Source organism: Fukomys damarensis, unplaced genomic scaffold, assembly GCF_012274545.1.
Source record: "Fukomys damarensis isolate Sample0158 unplaced genomic scaffold, DMR_v1.0_HiC HiC_scaffold_8, whole genome shotgun sequence".
NCBI classification, from domain to species: Eukaryota; Metazoa; Chordata; class Mammalia; order Rodentia; family Bathyergidae; genus Fukomys; species Fukomys damarensis.
In genome coordinates, this window is record NW_022900920.1 from 24263338 (window position 1) to 24291087 (window position 27750).

General features: G+C 38.5%; 3 protein-coding genes across 12 annotated transcripts in view; 1 reads left to right on the plus strand and 2 right to left on the minus strand.

The window, feature by feature from the left end:
* Vti1a (vesicle transport through interaction with t-SNAREs 1A) overlaps positions 1 to 7986 on the minus strand; it is a 363959-nt gene extending 355973 nt beyond the window's left edge. For 3 of the 6 annotated variants that reach the window (XM_033761430.1, XM_010634613.3, XM_010634612.3), the window contains exon 1: positions 7561 to 7984. In XM_033761430.1, coding sequence (XP_033617321.1) covers positions 7561 to 7654 — 94 coding nt within the window. In that variant the 5' untranslated portion in view covers positions 7655 to 7984. Of the gene's footprint in view, positions 1 to 7560 lie in introns of all 6 variants that reach the window. The other 3 variants (XM_033761429.1, XM_010634614.3, XM_033761431.1) reach the window with 3 other exon arrangements.
* Positions 7987 to 8016: 30 nt separating this feature from the next.
* Zdhhc6 (zinc finger DHHC-type palmitoyltransferase 6) lies at positions 8017 to 23712 on the plus strand. Of its 3 annotated transcripts, XM_010634611.3 has the most exons (11): positions 8017 to 8261; positions 8869 to 9041; positions 10562 to 10653; positions 12019 to 12178; positions 13491 to 13652; positions 15164 to 15217; positions 19522 to 19689; positions 20597 to 20638; positions 21915 to 22060; positions 22149 to 22195; positions 23146 to 23710. In XM_010634611.3, the coding sequence occupies exons 2-11, from the start codon at positions 8883 to 8885 to the stop codon at positions 23247 to 23249; spliced, it is 1134 nt and encodes a 377-aa protein (XP_010632913.1). In that variant the 5' UTR covers positions 8017 to 8261; positions 8869 to 8882; the 3' UTR covers positions 23250 to 23710. The 3 variants fall into 3 exon arrangements, with proteins under 3 accessions (XP_010632913.1, XP_010632912.1, XP_033617319.1); XM_010634610.3 differs by having other exon boundaries at positions 8017 to 9041; XM_033761428.1 differs by lacking the exon at positions 8017 to 8261 and having other exon boundaries at positions 8995 to 9041; positions 12111 to 12178; positions 23146 to 23712.
* Positions 23713 to 25100: 1388 nt separating this feature from the next.
* The window catches only part of Acsl5 (acyl-CoA synthetase long chain family member 5), a 45001-nt gene continuing 42351 nt past the window's right edge, over positions 25101 to 27750 (minus strand). For 2 of the 3 annotated variants that reach the window (XM_010634618.3, XM_010634619.3), the window contains 4 exons: positions 27238 to 27339; positions 26755 to 26826; positions 26233 to 26379; positions 25101 to 25506 (listed from right to left, as the gene is read on the minus strand). In XM_010634618.3, the coding sequence (XP_010632920.1) occupies positions 26239 to 26379; positions 26755 to 26826; positions 27238 to 27339 (315 nt within the window). In that variant the 3' untranslated portion in view covers positions 25101 to 25506; positions 26233 to 26238. The remainder of the gene's footprint in view (positions 25507 to 26232; positions 26380 to 26754; positions 26827 to 27237; positions 27340 to 27750) is intronic. The other variant, XM_010634617.3, reaches the window with a different exon arrangement.

Below are 27750 nucleotides of genomic sequence, written 5' to 3' on the forward strand. Positions count from 1 at the left end.
TAGGCTCCACAAACCCAAATAAAAATAGAAATTGTAGTCTAGTATGATCTTTTCTTCCCTACTCAATACTAACTGAAGTACTTAGTGCTGACATACACATAAATATTTGCACCTTATAAATCTCAGTATTTACAGAAGGGCTTAGCCAGCACTGAACACTCCTAATACAGCACACTGACTGTCAGGAGTCACTTAAATTCACTTACTGCTACTTGTTTTTGTGGCAGGTTTCAAATAAAAGTAGTGGTTGAAAATAAACGCTAAGAAATGTGGAGTGAATCCAAAATAACACAGGAAATTTTTTTTAGAGAATTTAACAATGAATATATTATTGAGGCTGCACTATGTAACATGGCACAGGATGATCAGTGTTAAAGCCTTTCTAGAATGATCCTTGTGAGATTAGATTAGAGATAGCAGGGTTAACTCATGTTTACCTTAATATATACAGTGGTATGTTGGTTCATGAACTTAATTCTTTCCACAATTCTGGTCATAAACTGAACTGTATGAGAACCGAATCAAATTCAATGGCTGTGTTCAATGTTGACCTTATGGGGAAGTTTGATTCGATTCTTATCCAATTCAGTTTGTGACCAGAATCGTGGAAAGAATTAAGTTTGTGAACTGAGGTACCACTGTGTGTGTGTGTGTGTGTGTGTGTGTGTGTATGTGTGTGCACCAGTTACATATACCAATACTTATGGATGTACTTTTACTGCAAGTTAATATGTATATTTCATTTTCTGTTAGCTGAAAGGCCCCAGAAGCAATAACATTTCAGTAGCAACAAGCACACTTAGGGTGCAGATCTTAGTTTCTTATACCATTCTTCAATAAAAGGAAACAGCATTCCCTATCTGATTCTAGGACTGAGATAGAAAATGTGCAAAATGATCCAAGAATATTTTATTGGACTAGACATTAAGAAAGTGCTAAAAACCAAAGCAACATCAAACCATGATGTGGATATGTCAGAAAAACACACAAGCCAACTGAAAGGTCTCCCAATGGTAAAAGCTGAAACAATCTGGGTAACAAAATAAAGTACAATTGGGATATAACCCAAAGCATAAAATAAATCAGTGATTCCACACTGAGACAAAAGACTGAATAAGTAAATAAAGACAAATCTCATCCAGAAGAAGTCCAAATAATTTATATACGCACTCAGCAATGGAAGAGAGATTGTAACTTCCTACTTCTTACACATAAGCTATGCATGTGATTTCCTCCTAAACAGTATGGAAAGGAAGCAGTGAGTGATACTACATTAAAGAAATCTGACAACTACTATCTGAGCTAGGTGATGGAAGTTAGCACCCATAGTGCTAAATTATGCTGAGTATATTAACATGATTTGATGAAAAGGTGCTTCCCCTTTGTAGTCTCCCCCCCAACCCACAGTTCATCTAAAAATAACAACAAAATCAAAAGCCAAAAACCTAGGCAAATCTCAATTGAAGAACATTCTACAAATGCCTGACCAGTACTCCTCCAAACTGTAAAGTCATTAAAAAACAGGACAGTCTAATAGGCACAGCCAAGAGAAGTCTTAGGAGCTATGACTATTAAATGTTTTGTGGCATCCTGAATTGAATAGTAAAGAGACATTAAGAAAAAAAAAATGAGGGGAGTTTAAATAAAGTATGGACTTAGTTAATAATAACAAATCAATACCGGTTTAGTAGCTGTGAGACATCAAATTAAGGTAAGATGTTAATAGGAGAGAAACCTATCTGTATTATCTCTGTAATTTTTCTTTTTTCTTTCTTTCTTTTTTTTTTTTTTTTTTTTTTTTTTTAAAAAATTTCTTTCTTTTTTTTTTTTTTTTTTTTGTACATTTCAAATTGCTCTAAAACTACAAAGTTTAGGGCTGGAGCTGGAACTCATTGGTAGAATACATACAAGGCTCTGGGTTCAATCCCCAGTACCACAAAAATAACTAACGAACTAAATGTATTAAAAAGAAAAAAACAACCAAAGAGGTCATTATAGAAAGGGCTGACTGTTGAATGCTGGGAGGTACCGCTGGGATTACAATATGGCAAATATCACACAGATATTCAGATACACATATTTATAATGTCTACAGTATCAAAGAGGAATAAAATTCCACAAATGCGTAAACTGTCATGAGACATTATCTAGGCCACCGGCAACATTTGAAGCCTGTTTTTCTTGCATGCTCAGTGGAAAAACTGGACCTTGCCCAGCAGCTCCTGAAGCTGGCCATGAGCTAGCCAGGTTCCTCGCTGGGCAAACTGTCTACTGTGCCGGCGAACCCCTGAGTTTGGACTGCATACACCCCTCCAACTCTGCCTAAAGCGACCACAAGGTAATGCGATTCATGTAAGTAATTGAAAACTCTCTAGCAGCTGCAATTTAAAAGGTAGAAACAAGTGAAATTAGCTTTAATAACATTTTTTTAATTTTAGTAGTATTTAACCTAATTTATCCAAATACTTCACATTTCACTAACTACATGTAGACATTATAGTTCTAGAGCGTGGATTTTAAGCAAACCACAATATTCAGGAATAAAAGCAGATTCTTTTGATTCTCTCCCTACTTGCACAGTGAAAAAGAGATAATCCCATAGCAATGTTCATTAATAGGGAGTTATTGAGATGGTCTCCTAAATCTTCCAGGGCTCACCATAGCTAATGTTAGACTCGAACATTTCCTTCTAGAAGACACTTGTCTTGCTCCATCACTTTTTCTTTTCTCTCTGATTTCCTTCCTGATGTCCTGAGTTTAAAGCCAAATTCTGATTTCGTATCCAAAAGCCCCTGACCAGTCACTTCCCTTCAAATGTAGTTCTTCATCAAGAGAAATTAACCTCACCCTAGGACAGGTACAAAAAGAAAGCAGGAACTGCAGTCGGGTCAGAGAGCAGAGAACGGAGGCCTAATTGGTCTCCTCTGCCAGCACAAAGGAGAAGGCTGCATTAGGGGGTGATGGCATATTGCAGGTCCCAGGGACAATTAGACAGCTGAGGTTAAGTTGTTTACCAGAGTCGTACTAAGGCAATTCCGAAAGCAGATGAATCTGTGTTACTTTATGCTTGCGGCCCGTTTGAGTGAATAAGTGAGATGAGCCCAAGTGGGGAATCCGTCTGCCTAAGAAGCAAAGAGCCCCCTGGTTGCCCGCATCTATCTGTGACACTCAACCAGGTTTGCCCCCCACAACCTGATCAGGGAGAACAAAGTAATGGGTCTCCCAGAACAACGCCAGCCATCAGTGGATTGGCTGCAGGTGCTGTCCCCCCATGGGGCTCAGTACCTGGCTCAGCTACAGTTGGTGAACGATCAGAAACTCAGGACCTGGCTCCGCTACAGTCCAACTAACTTAAGTTTGAATGGCTGGGTCCTGGCCAACCTTACCTGTTGTTTTCAGCAGCAGCAGCAGTGATATCAATAAGACAAATTTAGCACACAGTTTCTCTGTGCAAGAACTATGCTGTTACATGCTTTGTTTCAATTTTTTATTAAAATATGATAGGGTTAAAACTATTGCCCCTTTGCTCATATTCTACATATGGAAGAGGCAGGTTTACAATTTGTCCATGATTGCACATCTACTAAGTAGCAGAACTGGGATTTTAAACGGGTGTGTATGTGCACATAGGTGTTACTGGGGATCAAATCTAGGGCCTTTGCACAGAGCTATATCCCTGGCATTTTAAAAAGTGTTTTGAGAAAGGGTCCCCCTAAGTTGCTAAACTGCCCAACCTGGGCTCAAACTTGAGATCTTCCTGCCTCATCCTCCCAGAATTATAGGAGTGTGCCACCACACCTGCTTCATAATACAGTGGACCCTCAAGTTACGACCAGCCTGAAATACAAAAAACTTGGGTTAATTAGGTTAATGGAAGATTCATCTGCTTCTTGTTATCTATAGTGTGTACCCAGGTAACCATGCAGATCTCAGCTGTATTGACTTATAACCATCACCACTGTATCAACTTATAACCACTGACACATTTCTGTCCACAATCACAAACTTAGGATTCACATTAGACCACTTATGTCTCCAAATGGTGAGGTTAAGAAAGTAGCTGGCAAAAAACCCTTGAAGATCCTTCAAAAAGTCTACTTGATGAAACAGACACGAGCACCATATTCCCCACTTAGGGATTCTCGCCCATCTCCAAAGAAAAGGAAACTCAGCTGGGGGCAGTGGTACACGCCTGTAATCCCAGCTACAGGAGAGGCTGAGGCAGGGGTATTCCTATTTCAAGGGCAGCCCGGACAACTAGCAAGAAGCCCTCACAAAATAAAAAGGGCTGGGAATGTAGCTCAGTGGTAGAACAAGGGCTTAACAACCAAAAGCCTACAGGTTCAATCCTAGCAGTATATGCCCAAAAGGAACGCCACTATAAAGCACTGGTCTGTGGTTTTCTTCTTCCTCTTCCTCTTCCTCTTCCTCTTCTTCTTCTTCTTCTTCTTCTTTTTTTTCTTGGTATCAGGGATCACTGAGCTAATCCCCGGTCCTGGTCTGTGGTTTCTGCTCATCAATTTTCCTGAACTCTCTCCACCCCAGAACAGAACAGTAATCATTAAAGACCAACTTACAAATATGTAATTCATAAGGGACTTACCCATCCCAACATCCAATTACTGTACTAAAATTAGATAAGATTCAAACACTTTAGTCTGAGCAGATTTTTTATTGTTAACAAAACAGTTTAAATTTTTTGAATAAAGTTTTAACATATTAAATCTTTTCTATTTTCTGTGGAAGTAACATCAACACATTGTATATGCACAGTAGATGGTAAAGTTCATTTCGATAGATTGTTCCCACTCAACTTCAAATTAGATGAATTAATATGCTCCAGGATGAACTGCTTTGGCTTGAAAGTTTGCTCCAATTTTTTTTTTTTTTTTTTTGGTACTACTCCAATTTTTTAAGAATTTTTTAAAAAATTTATTTATGTTTTTTTGAGACCAGTTCTTGCTTTGTAGCACAGTCTGGCCTCGAACTCTCATCAGTCCTCCTGCCTCAGCCTCCTGAGTGCTGGAATTACAGGCATGTGCCACCATCCCCTGCACGCTCCAATTGTTAAGGTTCTTAACTCAAGTAAATTATAGTTGGTCTCCTCTGGGTCAATTTTAGCTAAGCACCACAACCTCTAATGATGCCGAGAGAGATACTATAAATACTTCTAATTATATTGTTTTGCCCATGGTTACACATATTAATTTCAATTAGTCCACAGATACATATATATCTGAAATTCATAACTACAAGCATTTAAAAAAATCTTTTTCTATGTATCAATTAGAAACAGATGGATTTTCCTCATTAGGAAGAGTAAAACCACTGCATTTTATAGTTATTTAATTATTCAAATAATCACTTTTCCAGTTTTAAGCAATGAAGTCTTCTTTCAGTAGTAATGTTGCTGTCAAATTTGGGCTTTGCACTATATTACAACTAAAGAAAAGCATGGCTTTTTAAAAAATTAATTAATCTACTTATTTTTACAGTACTAAAGACTGAACACAGTCCTGAGGGCCCTGGCACTAAGCTACATCCCCAGCCCTTTCTAAAATATTTTAAGACAAAATCTTACTTAACCTTAATCTTCTCGTCCTCCTGCCTCAGTTTCACACCCTGTTGGGATGACAGGTGGGTCAAAACAATTCAATACCAATGTTTCCTTTTGTGTAGTAAGAAGTGTTACATCTCAATTTAAAGGCAAGAAAAACTCAACTGTAACAAAATTTGTTTTCTGTGAAACAGTTTTTACAACTTTGCACCCAAGGGTGACTGTTATTTGACAAAAGTTTCTCAATACAAAAGCTATTATGCCACACAAAGATATGTTTCTACCACTAAAATCATTACAATTAAAATTGACCAAAAATCCAACTAAAACCACAAATCCTGATATTCTGAGGTTCTGGGATTCAATTCAAAGGAAGTAGTCTTTGACAGCAATGACAACAACATCAAGATGATCTTGGGCAGCGGAGTAAAGCAGAGCTGAAGAGAAGAGGCGAGGCGATGTGCGCTGTGTCAAGAAGATGAGGCCATCAGCCACTTTCTCCGCAAAAACCTGAGGCAGCAGAGCTCGGTGGTACATACTACCTTGATTCTCTCCTCTTGTCCCCTTACTTGGATTCATAAACCTCTTTAAAACATCATCCACCTCCTCCAGAACTAACTGGGGCTTCAAGAGATGAGTGGGGTGTGAGTTCAGAGATCCTGGCTTCAAGCAAATACCCCTATTAACAGAAAATAGGCGGGGAGGGGGAGGAGAAAAACAAGAAATAAAGGAAGAAAATTACTTATAAACACAAAGTTGGGAGGAAGTAAGGGAAAGAGAAATGAAAACTTGGGTTCAGGAAAAAAAAAATCACTGCTGGCATCAAGGACTTCACTAACAAGGTGAGAAAGCTGCACATAAGTCTGAAGATCAATAGCATCCTCTTTCTACACTTTATACCCGAAGCAGGGTCAAACACCGTATTGACAAAATTTACCCAACGAATAAAAATCTTACGTATAACTAACTACTCAGATTAAGCCTGTACTTAGAGAAAGATACACCATAAAATAATACCTGTCCACGTGAGTCACAAATATTTTAGACATCTGCTCATTCATTTAAACATTTTTCTGAGCCTTTAGTAAATAAATGCCAAGGAACTCAGACACAGCTCCCACCTTCATGGTTTACAATCTAGCGTGGAAATACTTGCTTAAAAAAAAAAAATCAAACCAAACCAAACAAAAACAGCTCCAGATGGGAGACGTGAAATTTAAAAGTGAGCAAAATTCCCCTGTAACAAGTTTTAGATAAAATTGGGTTATAAATCTATAAGAGTGAGAAACAAGAAAAAACAGCTCCATGGGAGACGTGAAATTTAAAAGTGAGCAAAATTCCCCTGTAACAAGTTTTAGATAAAATTGGGTTATAAATCTATAAGAGTGAGAAACAAGAAATAAGGGTATACGTATAGAAAATACTATAACATTAGCTAAAACACAAGAAAGGGCTTTATACGTGTTATATCGTTTCATTTTCACAACAACTCCATGAGAGCGGTACAATTCTTATTTCACCCAGAAGGAAAGCTGAGAGGTTAAGACCCTTGCCTAGGCGACATAATTTCTATGTGGCAGAGTTGGAATTTGAATCCAGGTATCCTGGCTCTTAATTCTATTTTGCAGCATATAATAATACACTATTCCTACTACCACAACGCTGCTGTATATTACGGATCTACGATCTTGGTATTTCATTCTTTTAAATATTGAAATCTTTGCATTTTACTAGAGAAAAAAATTAAAGACTGAGAAACGTTTCCAACATTATACAAGTTACAAGGCGATGGATTCGGAATTCCGAAGGTCCTTTGTATTGCACCCCATAACCCCGCTGCGCGTCTCTTTGCCCTGAATCAAGTCAAACCCCGCCCCCCGTGCCCGCCAGCACCGCCCCCTACAGCCTCGAGCCGGGGAGACACCGGCGCCCCGAAGCTTTCCCACTCCCCCAGCCTCCTTGCTCTCCAGAACGCCCCCGCCCGGCGGAGCTGGGGTTCTCACCAGGCGGGAGTCGAGGGACCCTCGAAATCTTGCTGGTGATCTCTGCAGTGAGTACCGCGAAGTCCTGCTCATAGCCTTCGAAGTCGGAGGACATGACAGCTCTGGAGTGATGCAGCCTAGGTCGCGGGAGGGGACCGCTGTCTAGGGCCCCCGGCAGGCACGCTTAAAATCTGATAAGAGAACCGGGGACAGTTCCCAGCCCAGCCGCTTCCTGGTTGTCCTTCGCAATCTCCTATCCTCCGGAAAGTGGGCTGGGCGTGCCTTTTATTTTCCGCTCAGGCTTCAGGATTGAGAAATACGCTAAGGAAAAGCATTCCAATTAGCGCCTTACCCCCGAAAACCAACGCAGACATTCGTGTTCTTAGAGGTCACTGAAGCATACCGCCCTCCACGGTCTGGGAAACGGCTCGACTGACCCAACCTACAGGTCATAAACGCTTGCTTCCTGGGGGGGAAGCTTGCTGCGGCGAACCTCCCGGAAGCGGCTGTGGCGGAGGCTGCGCAGGAGGCATGCGCGGGAGAGTAGCTGCGAGGGCGCTGGCGGAGACGGGCGGGTCGGGGCAGGTGTTGCACTTCTGCCTGTAACGACCAGGACTTACTTTCTGCTTGCTCTGAACTGAAGGAGAAAATCTGTTCCGGGTGAGCCCAGGCCGTCCCCAAAATGCGATGGCTGAGGAGCGGACACTAAGAACCAGACTGAGGTGGGGGTCAGGCAGGAAATGCAACCACGATTTTGGCGGTCTTCGTCCCAAAATCGAATCTCCAAAATGTTGAAACCAGGCTCACTTACTAGGACTTTTCACCCTTGAGTGAAGGTTTCTGAGCGCTCTGCTCCATGACACGGGTGGGAAACTGAGGCACAAGGCAGCGGCATCAGTTGCGTGGGAATCTCTTATTACCTGTGTATCTCAGCGCCTCTTCCCGCAGCTCACTTCAGATCAGTCAGAAATACCCTTCTGCAAATGACCTGCCCTTCCCCTCCCTCGCTCTCGGAGGCTTTTTTTTTTCCAAATCTCATTGACGTTCACTCACACACTATCTCAGTCATGATTTCACACTCGCACACACAACTCTGTCCTCGAAATCTCCTTGTTTACACTACTTTCCTACTTTATCTTTGGCCACGGGAGACTGAATGGTGTTGTTTTGGAAATGTGTACACAGAAAAGAGAAATCTGTAATTCTTTAGAAGTAGGAAGGCCTTCTTCACCAAAATGAATACATTGTGCTCAGTTATCAAGTTTGAAAATCTCCAAGAATTAAAGCGACTGTGTCACTGGGGTCCCATCATAGCCCTTGGTGTTATAGCAATATGTTCTACGATGGCCATGATTGACTCTGTGCTGTGGTACTGGCCCTTACATACGACTGGAGGAAGCGTGAACTTCATCATGTTGATAAACTGGACCGTTATGATTCTTTATAATTACTTCAATGCCATGTTCGTTGGTCCTGGCTTTGTCCCTCTGGGGTGGAAACCGGTAAGAAAATGATATCCTTTTAACAATGAACTCTAATAATTGTATGCACTATTTACTTTTTGCTATATCTGCCAGCCAGTAGTATCGAATACAGCCTATTTTTTTTTTTTGTCGTGGGTATAGACTAACTGCATTGCTCTGATGACTATGCTCAGAGAATTTATTTCATATCTGTTTGAAAATATTGATCTAAATTAGCTTTACCCAAAGCAATTTCACTGAATTCTTATCCTGTGATAAAAAAAAGAAAAAATCAGTTGGAGGGGAGGAGTTCGTGATGATTAGGAGACAGCAGTTATTAGATAACTCACTGGCAGAGTCACAGTGAAGATTGGCTATAGGTTTTTTTTCACAGAATACATTAAATTCCCTCAGAATTATGAAAAAATTCACTATTGGCTTAAATCATAAGGTTTTTAAATTGTAAAAATTATAGCCTTGGGAAATAAGGTATGAATCGATTTATGGCTTCTTAAAAATTGCTAGAAGGACCCGAGTTCAATCCCCGGTACCGAAAGAGAAAAAAATTGTTAGAAAGATTATACTTATGAATGTCCATATTCCTTGCTGAAGAATGTCACTTTGTAGGGGTTAGGAGTACAGAATCGTTAACAACAATGATTTAGATGATTCTTAGGTATGTTCAAGTCTGACAAACTGTATTTATGCATGGCATCCTATTTGAAATGTGTACAGAGAAGGATGAGAATTACATTCTGAAAAACCTTACAACCCAGAAGAGAAACCAATGCACCTATGTAAATTACTCAACTATAAAATACAGTGGAATGTGAAGAGCTCTGTTGAGGTTAGAAGAAGGCCTGTGAGGTTAAAAGAATGCACTCTGGGCTGGGACCCTCTGGAAGGAATGGGAATTTGCACAGATGAGGAGGAAGAGAGCCTGAGACAGCAGTGGAAATGCATTCTGAAACAGTGGACAGCTTTGTCTGACTGGAAAAGGGATTGTGTAGTGCAGATAAGGATGAAACAGACAGCTCATGGAAGTCTCATGCATGAGAAATCATTAGAGGGAGTTTCTGGAAAATTTCAAACAGAACACTGACAGAATTGTGTTAACAATGCATGGTTTGGATAAAAGAAACTAGCTAGGAAAGTATTAAAATGGCCAAAGAGGGGAGGACACATAATACCAAGGAGAGGACAGATCTCAGAAAGACTATCAGCTCCTGCTCCACTCCCCACTGTAAGTTGTCAGCTACCTTCTAAATTGCTCCTATTCTACTAAGACTGGGATAATGACATTGGATTGGGGTAAGCATGGGGAAGAAAATTTAAAATGACCTCTTAGTGGGAAAGTGAAGCTGCTCTTACCACAAATGTGTGGTTTGCAAATATTTTAGCTCAAATAAAAGGCCTGAAAATGCAGGTTTAGTTTCTGTTCTTCTCCCACATCTCCCATGAAAGAAATTCATTAAAGGAAAGCAATTTGCCATAAAGCTTGACTTGTTATACCTTGCAGTCAAGGTTCTAATGTATTTTTGTTTGTATTTTGATGAAAGGAAAATTCTCAGGATAGCATGTATCTCCAGTATTGTAAAGTCTGCCAAGCATACAAGGCACCACGTTCCCATCACTGCAGAAAATGTAACAGGTATTTATTTGTCTTTGTCTTTCACTGGGGGTTGATCATCTTGATTGCTGGCCTTTTTGTTGTTTTTGTCATTGTACTTTGTACCACAGCAGTAGAAGCTAGTTTTATTCTCTGAAAGGGGCCACTTTATCAAAAATTTTGTCAAAATACTGTTACGTAATCTCTAATAACTCTTAAATTATCAATCTAGATACTAAATTTCACACTTTTGCTATAAGTAAAAAGATTTTCTAAAAAAAGTAAATGTTCTTTGCCTCTTGCCTTACAAGAACAGGGTAAAAAGTGCTACCTTTAGTTTCTTTCCATTTTCTCTTTCAGGATTGTGTTGAATGTCATCTTACGAGCTTTAGAATCGTTTTGGGTTTAAACTATAGAGGAGACCAGTTTTTTGTTGTTGTTGTTGTTACTTATTGTCTAATAAATGACCCAGGTGCCTAATGTCACAACTGTTTTATTATCAGAAACTTAACCTTAATAGAAAGAAAACTGAATTACTTAAAACAAACAAACAAACATAAAATAAGCCAGGAGCTGTTATAATGAAGAGCTATGTCTGCTGATGAATGAGAAATTTAAGTAACCACTGGAGACAACTAAAGTTTGATTTTTAAGCCAGGAAATTTTCCACTAATAAAAGTAAGGAACAGAGTCAGAAAAATTTTTTTCTTATTATGCCATATCTTACCTGCTGGAGTTAGTTTGCTTAAGTCAGAAATTCCCCATCTGAATTGTTCTAGAACAGTGAGAAAGGAAATGGAAGTGTCTCTCAGGGCCTCTGAACCCAAGTAGAAAATTGCAAGTAATTTTGTTGAGTCACGATTGCACTCTGCTTTGGTTCCTGCATTTCTGAATTAGAGGAAAATTGGTAGCCACCCTCATTTCTTTATGTAATGAACCTCCTGTGGGCCTCCTAGCTTCTTTTGTTTAGTCCTTTGGGGGTTTGTTGGCTTTTGAGACAAGGTCTCACTCTAGATCAGGTTGGCCTGGGACCTACTGTGGAGCCCAGGCTGACCTTGGACTCACGCTCCTCCTGTCTGAGTCTCCAGAGTATTTGGATTACAGGTTTGCACCTCCATGCCCAGCTGCTCCTAGCTTCTTTAAACAGACTCGCTTGTAGTAGTAGACATCTTTTTCTCAGAAGCAGTTATGAAGCCTGCTGTCATGTGCTGTTTCTAATTTAAAAGGAGTCACTGTCCATAGACTGTTTGCATAAAGGCTTGTATTTATCTTTCTGTTCCATGAAGTACATTTCCCCTGTGATTCATTGACCTGCTGGATTCCTATTTGCTTGACCTTTTAAAGAGCAAGTTATTTAAAGTAGACCAGACTTTCTGCTTCATGTGTCATGTAAATTTTTCTTGTTAGATGTGTGATGAAGATGGACCATCACTGTCCTTGGATCAACAACTGTTGTGGTTACCAAAATCATGCTTCGTTCACACTGTTTCTCCTTTTAGCACCGCTGGGTTGTGTCCATGCTGCTTTCATTTTTGTTATGACCATGTACACACAGCTTTATAATCGGGTGAGTAAAAATTTTGTTATAACATCATTCATGCCAGATTAGTAGTTACCAAGATCATTTTAGAGTTTGCTTTTAGAAATGTCCTTCCTCTGATTTACATAGGGAAGCATTTTTCTTTACCTTTATATGAGTTCTTTAAAAGAAAAAGTTTAAATTAATCTTTAAGATGAAAGATTTCCCTTTAAGATTTCCTTTGAGATGAGGAAAGACATGCTGCTATTAAAGTTGGGAATTGTTTTAGCACTATGTACATCATTTATTAGATTTCAAGCTTTAATGGTTTGTGGGAGAATGACAAAAACAAAACAAGAGCAAGAAGAAAAAGATACTAGTGCTTTCTGTTTCTATCCTCTCATGTGGCAGATTGTCGTTCTTTTGTTCGTTTCTAAATACAGTGCCCTGGAAGGTAAATCGTGGAGCAATCTTCCACCCTACGATCTAAATAGATCTATCCATCAATGGTTTGAGTTGATTTATGGACAAGTAGTCATGAGATGAAGTTCAGAGGTTACAAATAAAAATCCTTGAAGAGTCCTGGAAGAAAAATGAGCACAGGACTCCATGGCAAACTGGAGAGGGGACAGTCCACACTTGACTTTGTTTAGCCATTTCATAGTATTTGGAATCCTAGCCCAGTAATGCTAGCTAGATCCTCCAGTTTTTCAGAAAAAAATCTAAAACTCTGAATTTTTATTTGAAATTTTGTAACTTTTTAATGCTGTCACCTAAGTTTTAAAATTTTAAAACATTATTCAGGCCAGACAGTATACATGTATAGGCCCTTTTTGGTTTGCATCTTACCAGTTCTGAGCCACTGATTATGGAATGAGAAGCAGTAAATAGCCAAATCTCGGGCTACACAGTATTTGTTGCTGGTGAAGACAACTAAATGTAGACGAGCCAGGAAAAGATGGGAGGCAGTTTACAGCTTAGATTGGTGTCTGATGTTTCCATGCATATCAGTGAGTTTATAGAGCCGACTGACCTGACTCTGAGAAAACAACAGATATTGTGGAAGGACAACTGAGAATGGAGCTGGTGATGTAACTCAGAGGTAGAGCATTTGCTTAGCAGCATAAGATCCTGGGTTTGATCCCTAGGATGGGGGTGGGGGAGATAAATAAACACAAAGAATGGTATCATACACATCAGCACAAAGTCCTAGCCAGTATATTCATTGGAAACAGCTATGTTTGATGTATTTACTTTGGCTCAAGTGTAGAATTGTCACCTTTTTGATCACATTGTTTTAGAAATGACACCAGAGCGAACAGGTACTGTGACAAGCCTTGTAAGTGTGTGTTGTCCACAGCTCTCTTTTGGGTGGAACACAGTGAAGATTGATATGAGCGCAGCCCGGAGAGATCCCCTTCCGATTGTTCCCTTTGGATTAGCTGCATTTGCTGCCACATTGTTTGCCTTGGGATTAGCTTTAGGAACGACTATAGCCGTTGGGATGTTGTTTTTTATCCAAGTAAGTCTTTCCGTTACCTTTGGCTAAAAGCAGTCATATGCCAGAATTTTAGGTAATTGGTTTAATTTGTGAAGTGTGAATCTAGAGTTATGTAGATCTTTATAGTACAGAAAACTCTTCTCACTGTAGAGTTTCACTTGATCTTCACATCAACCTTAAAAGAAGTTGATAGAGGGCCGGGGATTTAGCTCAGTGGTTCGGTGGCCTGCCTTGCAAGCGCAAGGACCCAAGTTCAATCCCCGGTAGAAAAAAAAAAAAAGGAAGTTGATAGAACATTACCCTCGTCTCTTCCTCACAGATGAGTAATTGATTCTCAAAATATTTCGGTGACTTAGCAAGGCCACGCATTCACTGTACTCAGTAAACATAATTATTGATGTCATTTTATAACATATACTTAAAAGTAATCATAATTACAACTAACATTTGTGGAGCACTTATGTAAGGCACTGTTTTAGGCACTTTGCATATCAATGCAAATGTTTAATGCTTACTCTGTGAGAGAATTGCTTTACTAATTTCTGAGGCTAGAGTAACAAAATGAAGAGGTTCCTTAGAGACCCTTGAAGGAACTCATAATTAATACTAAATGGCTAACTAATTTAGGGTTATATGTACATTTTAGATGTATGTACAAAATGCTTGAGAACACAGAGGAGGACCTCAAAAAGCAGCTCTTATAAAATTCATTTTATTCATTTCATTCATTTATTGAATGCCTAGTGTAGGCTACTGAAGGACCTTGAAATGTGATGAGGACCCCTCGTCCAGGGATTTGGTATGCCACAGTCTGAAGGCACAGCCAGACTTCAAGGAAATCCAGAAAGTGTGTAGAATTAGAATTGGTGGACCTGAGAGCCTTGATATATCACCCTTTTTGAATGCTTTGTTTTAAAATAAGCTGATTTGGGTTATAATTTATATTTTCTGTTAACCTAGCACCAAATTTTTTTAAAAAGTCTTAATTCCTATAATTAAAAATCGTATTAACAGTAAGCTAAAATCTTGAAATATAAAAACCTATATGAGTAGACTCATTCACATCTAAGAAATGGGCAATAGAATAAAGACTGAATGCATTTAGGCAAGCAGAGTATCTACGTTGAATGAAACGAGTACTGTTCATTGTTATAAATAGATTAATCATAAATGTAAAGTTAATTAAAAGTACTGATAATAGATTTTTAATAACAAAATGCATTTAGGTACTAATTGAATTGATTGTATCCATGTTTTATTAATACTTTGAAATGTTGGTCTGAAGATAGTATTTAAAACATGAATTTTAATTAAAATAAGAGATTCAGATTTGATTATGGGTTGTTACGATCTTTTTATGGGAAATTACTGTGCAGTAGAGTCAGAATACAGACTGAGTGACTTAATCTCTATTGTCCTCAGTGTCTGTCTATACCATAGAGCAATGAAAGCTATCTCACAGAATTATGAGGTCAATAATCTTAAATAGACTAAAGTCATATTACTAAATTTCACTGTTATTTAATTTCCAGATGAAAATAATTCTCAGAAATAAAACTTCTATTGAATCTTGGATTGAAGAGAAGGTAAATTTCAATGATTATTTTATTTATTTATTTATTTATTGCTACTGGGGATTGAACTTGGGTCCTTGCACTTGCAGGACAGGCGGCGGAACCACTGAGCTAAATCTCCAGCCCTCAGTGATTATTTTAATAGACCAGTTAAGTGCCTGGAAGTGGAAGCATGTATGCCAAATAATTTTCTTAGCATATCATATAGAAGGTGAATATAGTTTATTTATTTCCCCTTTGGTATAATCCCCACAGAAATATGTTACTCATACATCTTGAGTTGCTGAAAAGGTGTTAAGTCACACACTAAATCGTCTGGCCATTATTTCTCAGACTAGGGGAGAAAACAGCCCATTGCAAAGGTGCCTACAGTGTTTCAGACGGTAGAAAAAGCTTTGGCACAGAACTTACAACCTTCAATCCACACTTCACCCTGTCCATTACTACCCTGCTTCCTGCTTAAAACTGCAGTCTCACCACCTCTATAATAACAGAGGTTGAAAACTCATATGCCCCCATGGGCCAGACACATAACCTACGTGAGGAGGATCTAGCCTGTGTATCAAAGAGCTGCCTTATAAACCTGATTGTTGCCTAAAAGAATATGCCTCAGTATTGTAAAATCTTCTAGGTTTTTTTCCAAGAAGAGTTAGAGATCTTTATTTCATGAGACATTCTTTCAGCTTTTAAATGTTAGGAAGCAGTTCAAATTGAAACAAAATAGCTTTATGAGCCAAGTGAACCATAAGGTAGATCAGTAGCACATATTTAGACCCTGGCAACCAGTTGGTGATCATTAATTTTATAGCAGCTGTTTTCAAACTTTTTGGTGTCAGGATCATCTTACATTTTCAAAATTCATTAAGGACAATAAGAGCTTTGGTTTTTATATATCTATTGATATTTGCCATATTTTAAATTTTAAAAAAATATTTCATTTAAATATAATAACCCATTTTAGGTTAATAAAAGTAACATTTGTATGAAAAATTGTATTTTCCAAATAAAAAAATATAGTGACCTTGTTTTACAATTCTCTTTAATATCTCACTTAAGGCAGTTGGATTCTCACACTACTCCATTCTGTGTGTTGAGATATGTTGCCTTGGTGAAAGTTTATGAAGAAAATTCAGCATCATAAAGATAAGTAGGTACAAAAGGGTAGAGCAGTTTAATAGTCCTTTAGATGATAATGGGTATTCTTTGATCCTACATTAGAAACCCTACAAGGGACATTTCTTATCACTAAGTTTTTGTACTCTTTTATCTTAAAATTCATTACTCTCATGCTCTGTGAGTGGGCCTTTTACCAGTATGCAAATTTAAAAATATTATCAGGCATTGATTATTTGGAAGATAATGATTTATTCCATTATGAAGATTTTCCAAATGTTGTCAGCTTTTGAAAAATACATTCAAATTCCACTTGGTGGTGCATACTTCTCAGCTGTTTAACAGGAGGTTCCTAGGTTCATGACCAAACTGGGCAACTTACTGAGACCCTGTCTCAAAATTTAAAAAATAAAAAGGTCTAGGGTTGTAACTTAGCACTTCCTGGGCTCAGTCTCTAGTACCACCAAAGTTACTTCCTTTGAAGTGACGGCCTGATCTTGTTCATTTTGGAGAAATTGCCCACAAAATATTGAAAGCGAAGTAGCCTTAGTTTGTTAATCATTCATTCTTTCCAGTAAAAATAGTATTACATTAAATAAAATTAGGTACATAGCTATTATTGTTAGCTCACAAGTCAACAAGTATTTTTCTTGAGAAAACCATTCAACTTTGGCATGCTTTTTGTCTATTTCACATTTTGTCATACATAACGTTAAGTTCAAGGCCACACATAGTGAATTCAAGCCCAGCCTGAACTACAAAGGGAGACCCTGTCTCAGAAAACCAGTGGCACTACACCTGCCTCACAAGTGCAAGGTCCTGAGTTTGATCCCCAGTACCGCAAAAAAAAAAAAGAAAAGAAAAAAAAAGCCAAATGAAGAACAGAGGTTTAATGACCGTAATCATTTTTACTGCCTTATCAACAACATTCTTATATAAAAGTATTGGCTTTTTAAAGCTGTGCTTTAAAGCTTAATACCTGCAGGGATTGGTTTCAGATCTCCTGTGATATTAAAACCTGTGGATTCTCAGGTGCTTTACATAAAATGGCAAAGTATTTGCATATAATCTAAGCACTTCTTCCTGAATACTTTAAATCATCTCTAGGTTACTTATAAAACCCAGTACAATGAAATGCTGTATAAATAGTTGTTATGAATACTGTTTAGGGAATAATGATGAGAAAAAAAATTCTGTACATGTTCTGTGCACTTTTGTTAGTATTTTCTATTTGTGTCTGTGTATATCTTACCTGTGGATGTGGAATGCAAGCGATCGGCGATGAATATAATGACTATCAAAGTAATTTAGTGCCATTGTCATAATTACATCTAACGTGTCAACCATTTACTCACTTTTGCAAATGTCAACATAATGAAAAGGTGAATTACCTCTTAGTATAATTATAAAAATAGTTTGAACTTACCGAACCTCAAGAAAAGGTCTTGGGGACCACGAGAGCCTACAGAGCATTTTTGAGAACCTCAGATACACAGATTTAGGTCCCAGCCCCTTAGTCTGTACCTAAGACCTTGCTTCACTCCTTACCTGCCTCCCTGCCCTCTTTTCTTGTTCTTCACCCCATCTCACTCTTGTGCTTTTTACGTCTTTTTCTTCTCTATCTTTGCGTACGTTGTCCCCTTTGTCTAGAATACTCTTCCCTCTCATGTTGTTTGATTTCTTGCAACTCAGGATTAGTTTAGGTATCATTTCTTACAAAGAACCTTCCCTTGCCTTTCTCTAGACTTGGCTAGGTACTTTTTGTTGCCTTTTCCCATAGCGGTACCTAGCTCTGTCCTTTTTTTTTTTTTTTTTTTTTTTTAATACCAGGAATTGAACTCGGGTCCTTGCGCTTGCAAGGCATGCCAGTGAACCGCTGAGCTAAATCCCCCTGGCAACTCTGTCACTTTTTAACACAGTAAAGAACTTTCATCCTTACCAGTTTTTCTCTATAAATAGCCTAGATCTGTATTTTTAAAAATTCATTCCATTTTAAAATTCATGCCAAAGCTTTCATGTAAAGAAAAGAAAATACCTTTTACTGTCTGAGGACAAAATTAAACAATTGAATAGATTCATTTATTTTACAGTTTGGCAGTTGTTTTAATAAAGAATAACATCTGTAGTCATAAATAACCACAAGAACCTTTTTCATAAAGTACTATAGCTTGATTATCAAGTATTTCAAAGTACCATTTGTGCTAAGCATAATAAATAGAATAACTGTTTTGGTAATGACCAAGGCTCTCTAAAAGGTATCATGCTAAATCTAAAAGTTATGCTGACATTAGCACTTCATTGCTGAGTAAAATATTCACTTATCGTATTAAAGCTGTGGAAGGTTTATAGAAATTACCAGACACTAAAGTTTTACAAGTTTCAACAGTTTTATGTGCTGGTCGTTGGAATAAATAATGCATCAGTCTACCACTAGGTGTCAGGAGAACTTAAGAAATTTGAAACCAGTCTGTTTCCTTAAATTAAAGCTAACCATTTAAATTCCTAGCGTATAATTTATGCTACCTAAATGTTTGTGTATGAGCCTAACAAGTACATGTAATGCAAATGTAACTGAGAATTTATGTATATATGATGGTATAAAAAAACTGAAAGATGTCCTGCACCTACCTGCTGGCCTTTCATAGGTGTTTTTTATAAAACATTGACCCCTTCTACACCCATTCAGGCCATTCCTACAGATGTCACTGCAACCCAGGATGAAACTATTGCATTTTCATGCATCCTATGAAACAGTTCTATTGTAAATAAAACAGTTCCATCCTAAATAAAATCTTACTTTATCCTGAATCAGTGTATCATTATTTTTACCTGAATCCCTTTGTTTTGCCAAACAATCAGGAACATGTTTTTTGTTTTTGCTTTGTTTTGCTATAAGGGAAACAAACTCAGGATCTTGTGCTTATTAGACAGGTACTGGCACCACTGAGCTAAATCCCCAACCCCTGAGTGCTTATTCTTAAAATCCTGTCAGGTATTTTCTGGATGATCACATACCAAGTTTGTGTTGTATCAAATTCTTCCCATATTGTGATAAAGCTGTGCTTTTTCTGCATACTCTAAGATTACACCAAGAAAAAAGTACTTTTATGAATGATACAAGTTCAAGAAATGTGTTCTCAGTAGCGTATTACTGAAAGTCACCTTAAATCAAGGGCATCTGCCATCTTCTTTGTTACCTACAGGCTAAAGATCGAATTCAATATTACCAACTTGATGAAGTCTTTGTTTTCCCTTATGATATGGGAAGTAGATGGAAGAACTTCAAACAGGTATTTACATGGTCAGGGGTTCCTGAAGGAGATGGATTGGAGTGGCCAGTTAGAGAAGGCTGTCACCAGTACAGTTTAACAGTGAGTATTTTTATTTGAATGGTCCCTTTTTGCCTTGCCTTGTACTCCTTAACCTTTCCTTAACTCAGTGTTATTTTATAGTAACATAAGCAATATAAACGTTCTCATTATTTCAAAGTGAATCCAAATTAATATTCATAAAGGACTTCTTAATCACATGCATTTTGTATTTAACTCTCTCCTGAAATCCCCAGACTTCTCTGACTCTTTGACTTAGTTTTACAGAATCTGGCCTAAAATTACCTTCTAAACTAGAGTCAGTCATATGAACTTCCTGTACATTCCTGCCACCCAGCTTTGCCCATACTATTTCTCTGTCTATCCTTAAGGCCACTTCCAGTCCCACTTCTTCCATAGACCCCAGGCTACCCCCTCCAGACTCATGTGCACAGGGCTCAGGTGTATACCACCTTCTTGTGGCTTATGAGGTATCACATTTTTCTCCACTTCTTATTCCTTATGTCTTTAACTTGACTTCAAAAGATTGTAAGTAGAGACCATGTAGTACTGTTTCATAGTTGCTGACTAAGGGGGGAAAGTGAGTTAAAAGTTGACTTATTCAAGACCCACTGGTAGTAAGTTTCATGGTTTGTCTGCTGTGTTAGAGAATCCGTGCATCTCAGCCTCTCTGCCTTGGGTACTGCTAGCCTGGATGTTTCATGAAGGCAGAGAACACACCTCCCTGGTTTTTAGGCCAAACTGAGTGCTCTAAGAATACACATGGATGGAGATAGCAGAGGGTGAATTCTGAGGAGAAAATCCCATTTTCACAAAGACCCATGCTTTTAAATCATCAACAATGTGAAATTCTGGACCATCAGGCATTTGTCATGTCACTCTCATAGCAGAAGAGGGTAGGCTGTTTTTCAATATTAAGGGCTTAGTTTTTTTCTTTTATATCTTCCAGATAGAACAGTTGAAACAAAAAGCAGATAAAAGAGTCCGAAGTGTAAGTAACTCTTTTACAGTGATATTGCTGATTTCTTTTTTATCAGGCTGTGTACTTCTGTTTAATTTTTTTAATTGCCTTTGAGTAGGAACCAAGGGTTGGCTTTTACTAAAAACTATTCCTTAATTTGTTGAAATTCAATGTAGTTTACTTTAGTTTTCATGTAAATATTTTGTTTGTACTGAAGGGATTTTAGTCAATTTATATTGCCAACATAGAAAAATAGTTATCCTCGATATAGATCGTTAGATAAAAACTTTCCATATGGCCCTGCTATTGCAGATGATGCCACCAGCCATGGTGCTAAGTTAAGCTTATTGATTAAAGTTAAGTTCAATTAAATTTTTTATTTAAAAGACTTAGTGGAATGTTACATTGTTATAAAAATATAAGCTGTGTTAGAGTTTGCTTTATTTCATTTTGTTTTACTTCAGTTTATATTGATAAAATAATGGCCAGATATTCTAAATAGGTAAATTTGAGAATATAAACGCCATTTTTCATGTGACTTAAACTAAATGAAATTTACATGGCTGTTACTAAGAGATAGATTAAAATACCTCCATTTCTTTCAAACCACACACACACACACACACACACAATTTGTTACAATTAGAAACTAAGTTCCTTATTTGAACTGGCCACATTGTAAATGCTTAGCAGCTACTTGTGTCCAGTGGCAACCCACTGAATACCACACATGTAGAGCCATAGAACATTTTCTTCATTACAGACAGTTCTCTTGGACAGAACTGCTCTGACATTTAATTCTTAGCAACTCTGTGCTTGAAATGAGGGGTAAGAAAAACCTGTGAATTAGAAATCAGGCACACAAGTAAATATCACATGGTTTCTCTTCAACCAGAAACCCAAATTGTGAATAAACAGTAAAATGAAACAAATAACAGGAAATAGGGAGATCTTTCTCAAATGAGATGGAGATCAAGAGATGGAGGTGGGGAGGAGAGGGAAAGGGGATTAAAGAAAAAGGAATTAAGATGTGTTATGTACATGTGCCAGCTCTGCACAAGGAATGTAGACATTACTGCAAACATATACTGATAAAAAATTAAACTTTTATTTTTAAAAGAACCCTAGAGGGGGAAAAAAGCAAAGAAAGGTCACTTGTCTCTTGCAGGAAAATAGGTTGGATAGAAAGCTGGGAGGGAAGGCTTGGCACTGAGTATTTGGATTTACCATTAAAAGTTTAAATTCAAACTTGAGAACTCAGATACTGGATAAATAATCAATTTTTTCTTCTGCTTGCTGATGACAGGTTCGCTATAAAGTAATAGAAGATTACAATGGTGCCTGCTGTCCTCTGAATAGAGGAATCAAAACCTTCTTCACGAGCCCCTGCACTGAAGAACCACGAATACGAATACAAAAGGGGGAGTTCATTTTAGCCACAAGAGGGTTACGGTAAGTGATAGAAAATACTGCATTTCTTCTTTAATGACAAAACTAGTGTCTAGCCTAAAAATTAAATGTAATCTTTTAAATATTTCAGATACTGGTTATACGGAGACAAAATTCTTGACGATTCCTTTGTAGAAGGTATGGAAATGGAAGGGTGTGTTTAATGTACAAGACTACTAGCAATAATTCCAAATTTTACCTGAATAACCTGTAAATAATCACAAATAATCAAATGCATTCAGAGACCTGCATAGGAAGACACCCGCTTAAGCAGCAAAAAGCAGCTCATACCTTTCTCCATAGTACATGTACTTCTCAGGTCTTTACAGCCATAGCTAGCCTTTGAGTTCCTACTTAACCATGTGACAGGCACTTATGAAAGTGCGTAACTTACAGTGTTAAAGTCTCCAACAGACCTCTTAGGTAGGTATTACCATTTACGTTTCACTGTTGAGGGAACTGAAGCACAGAGCGGTGAAGCACCTTGTCCACAGTCACATACTAAAAACAGTAGCTCCAGGGCTCAGACCCAAGCAGTCTGACTAGATTCTGTGCCCCAAACCCCAAAACTGTACACTTCCCCTCTGAGTGAACGGTGCTCTTATGATTAAGAAACTAATGGATTGAAAACTTTGGTCTTTTTCTTTTTAATTTTTAGAATTATTGCTTTTTAAAGTAAAAATCCAGGATGCTCTTTAAAAAATACTGGGCTGGGGTTAATCATAAATTAACCCATTGACAGCTTAGGCAATCTTGGTGTATATTTTAGAAAACGTCTAAGAAGGAGACTGAAAGAGATGTAGTGTGCAGTGCACCAAAACGCCTTTTATGATCGTACACACATAAGTGAATATTCCACTTGGGTGCTGTCCTGAAACACATGAATCCCGTTCCCAGATCATGGAATTTGGGAACTGTTTTCTTGTTCTGTCTTTTGAAACCATTCCCTTTTCCATTCTCAAGCTGCACCTATGTGGATAGGATATGGAGGGGGCTTGTCAGTTTAAAGTCACTTTAAAGTTTCTTGGGCCTAGTAATGCCACTGTAGTACATCAAACTATTCCATCTCAATTTAATTTCTCTCTCAGGTGTGTCAAGAATAAGAGGATGGTTCCCTAGAAACTGTGTGGAAAAATGTCCCTGTGATACTGAAACAGATCCAACCCCAGAAGGCGAGAAGAAAAACAGATAGCCACTGTTCAAGTGAAATTATTCTTTAATTCTGCTTCATTACTTGAAAATTGTCCATATCACTAAAGAATTATGCAACAAGCCTACTCTGGTTAACATGTTCTTTTCCTCAAAGGTGCCCTAGTGCCATGATTTAAATATTTTTATTACCATTTTGGAATGGAAAAGCCATTCTGTGTAAGCCTTTGAATTCCTACCCCTTTTTATCACCTCTTCTTCCCCTCACAATGAAAAATGTTTCACCTAAGTAGCTAATTGTGTTTCTTCTAAATTTTTCTTCATGCACTGCATACTATGGACTTCACCTGCAGATATAGTTCCCCCTTTGCCAGGAGCATCTGCATGTGATACTTTTTGTTTCCTTCTCAGTTGATATTCTTAAATGTTCTAGATACTGTAAGAACTTGTCAGATTCAGTATAAGCTCAAATTTTGTTACTTGTCTTTTAATAATGCAGATTTTATCAAATCAAATAAAGATCAATAGATGTTCTGTATAAATCATAGTTTTTACTTAATGCATGTTGACTTTTTATTTTAGGTCCTTATTAAAAAAATAAAACTGCCTTGGGCCAGGGATTTAGCTCAGTGGTGCCAACACCTGCCTCACAAGTGCAAGGTCCTGAGTTCAATCCCCGGAACCAAAAAAAAAAATTGCCTTGCTGCCTTGTGGAAAATAGGCACCCTGAATCAAGACTCTTTTAAGACATGGCACAGGTCACCTCAATATGTGAGCCCTATTAGTGGCATATAGTAGTCACAGCATTCTAGGAGGCTTTAAACTTACTGGTCTCAAAGTGCTGGTATACACTTGAATTTATCAAGAACTGAAACTTTCAAATGCCGAGATCCATTCTGGTAGAGTTGTTTAAAGTCAGGCTTGTCTGCGCGTGTGTGTGTGTGTGTCCATACACACACACGTGTCGAATTACAGAAGGAAGAATGCCTGTTTCTCTTAACTACACTAAACTGGTCCATTTTTCTTAATCCCACCCCCACCCCCACCCCCAGTACCGGGATCCAACTCAGGACCTTGCACTTTCAAGGCAGGCATGGCACCACTGAACTACATCCCCGGCCTAAGGGGATGTTCCTTACTTCCTTTCAAGACAGGAACCTTTATGTATTGGCTGCTGGTCTTATAACAGTTGAGAATAAGCAAAGGGCACTTGGAGATTCTGCAGTGAATGAAAAAGGAAACAAGCCTCTGCCTCTTTGCAGTGGGGACAAGAGGTGGACGGATAGTGTGTGTCATATGGACTCATGCATGGTGAAGAAGGTGGGATGTGCATGGGTTGGCATTTCAAGCACCTGAGGGAACAAGTCATGTGCCTTTCAGGGTATCTACATTTTAGGTAGGGGCAGCCAGAACCTGAAGCTGGGATATGCCTGGCATGACTGAGGGACGAGGCGGCAGCAGTGAGGGTTGGCTGGAGTGAGTTGGGGGAGGAAACAGAGGGGAAGTCAAAGGGTGAGAGGAAGCCAATCACAGAGAACCCTACACATTCCTGCCTTTTTGTTTCCAACTCATGCAGAGACATTTCATCTTTTCTAGGCTCAAGGTCCTGAAAGACCAACCTAGAACATTCTTCTTAACTCCAGTTAGAAGCCTGAAAGAGACTAGTCAAAGTCAGAATACAATAAGGTGGTAAAGGAGGAAAGAAATTGGTGCTGAGCGTTTGGCTTGGCTGATGTTTGTTACGGCTGGGATAAGCAGGACTGATCCTCTCAATTTCCTTTGCTTCAATAATTATCAAACTCAGTTGCATACTATACTCATCTTTTTAGCAATTCGCCTACCTGCGTAGTACCTCGGGCCAGTTAGCTCAGAGTCCCTTGGCACAGCACCTGGGCATTAGTGTCTTTTTAAACTTCCCGGTAATTCTAGTGTGCAGGCACATGTGAGACTCACTAGGTACCTTGATGTTGAAGGTGATCCTTATTTAAGACATTCTCATGGTCCGTGAGGCAACAAACACCACAAAGTATCTGCAATAGTTTATTTTAAAGCTTGCACCTTTACAAGTAGAGGCACCATGTATTTATTATCTGGCGGTAAGGTACAGCAGCAGCCGGAGTGTGGATTAAAAAAAAAATCAGTTGGTTCCTTCACAGAAGATAAGGTAAGGTATGGACAGTATGTTTGCCCATAGATATTTGTTCCCAGTGCAGCAAGGTTTTCTTCAGTGCTTGCTTCATCTACTGGAAAAGTTACGGGATATGTTTTGACTCTCCCGCAGCTTCCAGCTCAGCAGCCAACTGTAAAGAGCAGACTCGGTCACCATCTACCACTCCAGGTAACAAACAGCGTTCCTTTTTGGACATGTCCCAGGCCCAACTTCTAATACTCCCAAGACAGAAATCTAGGGGATTTAGAATTTGCTTGGTATAATCAGTTTTCCCCGATCTAGATTATAGTGTATACAGAGTACATAGAAGACATTTGCCTCACAGATCTGATAGGTTAAAACTCACATTTTAGTGGATTTATGAAATAACCTGAAAACAGCTTTTCAGAACTTAAAGATCTCTTAATGTTAACCTGAAGAGGTTTAGGCAAGGTAGGTTTTACTATAAAATAAGGACGAAACATAATGGATCTTTTAGACCAGCGGGTTTGCCATCACTGTTTTAGACCCTAGAACTAGGGATCACAAAAAATAATGGCTCTGAGTTGGTAAGGAAAGGATACAGAACAAAACTGGGACCTTGAAAAAAGCCACATGGGTAAAAGTAGCCCTCTGAAGTCTTTTCATCAGCAACATTTAAGTTAGGAAGAACAGGATTTGTTTATTTCAAGGCTGTGCTTTGGCATTATAATAAGTCAGTATTGAAAAGCAAAAGCCAGAGTTTGATAGTTCTGTAGGCAAAACAACAGGGGGAATGGTAAAATGAATGGAAGAACAGGTTTTAATCCAGATTCTCACAAGGCAGCCCAGAGCACCAAGCAGGCTGTCATGATCCATCCCCATCAGCCGTAAGTACCTCAGCCTACTCCAGGATACTCTGATACAAGCTGTCAATTTTGGTCCGAAAGTGTTTGGCGATATCTCCTCGTTTTGCTTTCAATGTTGGTGTCAAGAGTCCATTTTCAATGGAAAATGGTTCCGGATGAACAAAAATGTTTTTGACCTAGTAGGTGACATGAACACAGGCATACATGCTTATTAGTGATCTGAACTTTTCTGCACGGTCTTTTGCTGTGAAGAATTTCAAAGACTATTTCACCTTATAGAAGTGAGCTTGACACAGTGGAGGGTAAAGACAGTAACCATGCCCGTTCTCACACTTACAATTTGGGAAGAAATGAATAGGGAGAATGGATAATGAACAGCAAACAGGGACTATATGTCCAACTACAAATGGTTACTACCACTTGTGGTTAAGGATTCAAAATCTAAAATCAAATTCTTTGAAAATTATCTATTTAAACTTCTTTAGGAATGGAAACGTTAAATAAAACTTTCTAGTATGACAAGTAACCTGGATAACATCAACAATACATACCTGTTCAAAGGATTTAAGGCCATTTTCTTTCCCGATTTTCTGCAAGTCTTCTAAAATGGCTTCTTTTACAATCTAAAATACAAAGCATCCTTTAAAATATGGCCATTTGCAAAAGATGCTAAATGAAAGGCTAAGCAAGGGCCAACAAAAAATGCCTACAAAAGATGACTGAGATAAAAGCAGGATATAAAGGTATGTACAATCACATTATGTGCCTAATATCACTCAAGAAGAAAATTAAATGTTAATAGGGATTTACTTTGAATGACATTTTTATTCTTATTTTCCAATTCTCTTTTGTTTCCTACAAAGAACGTATTACCATAAGAAAGAGTTTTGTTTTGTTCTTAAACTCCCTATTTTACAGGCTAATGAAACTATTCAGCTTAGTTGGGCTGTAGTTAACTTGTCACAGAAACAGGAAGATTCCGCTCTTCCTGATGGGCCAATGGGTGTGCATTCGGTTTTCTAAACCAGACTTACTTTGGACTGGCACAGTTCTTCAAGAGACCCCTTAACCCCAAACTTGGCTGCAAATGAGGGAAGCACATCTGGGTCAGGAACCACCACTCCTACTAAGGACGACTGTAGAGAGGACACAAGAGGTGCAAGGGCATGAGTGAGTTATATTCCTCTATCACCCCCAAGCTTCAAATACTTGTGTCCTTTCTCACTGCGATCCAAAGCCCCATGAAGCTCCAATCCCACTCCCACTCAACATCATCACAAAGACGGTCTCTACCCACTCGGAATCTTCAGAGGTGGTAGCCATAAGTGTCAAGAACCTTTGTCCCATCCATCTCAACATTCTCACCCGCGACTCCCACCAAAATTTAAAAAAAAAAAGCCAAGTTTACGTATACTATGTGTTCAACAGCTTGTTGTGCCAGCGGAATTCCTGGAGTCAAAACTTAGTGTGAGGTGGGCTGCGATCGGAATAAAAGCTACCTTTTAGTAGAGCTGTTTTAACAATTCTATTGAATTGTTTACAAAGTC

Excerpts from the sequence above, each read along its gene's own strand:
- Zdhhc6 (XM_010634610.3), top strand. The coding sequence starts at position 8,775 with ATGAATACATTGTGCTCAGTTATCAAGTTTGAAAATCTCCAAGAATTA. Across the intron at positions 12,179-13,490 it reads ACACACAGCTTTATAATCGG|CTCTCTTTTGGGTGGAACAC; the intron begins GTGAGTAAAAAT and ends TGTTGTCCACAG. Across the intron at positions 20,639-21,914 it reads CAGATAAAAGAGTCCGAAGT|GTTCGCTATAAAGTAATAGA; the intron begins GTAAGTAACTCT and ends TGCTGATGACAG.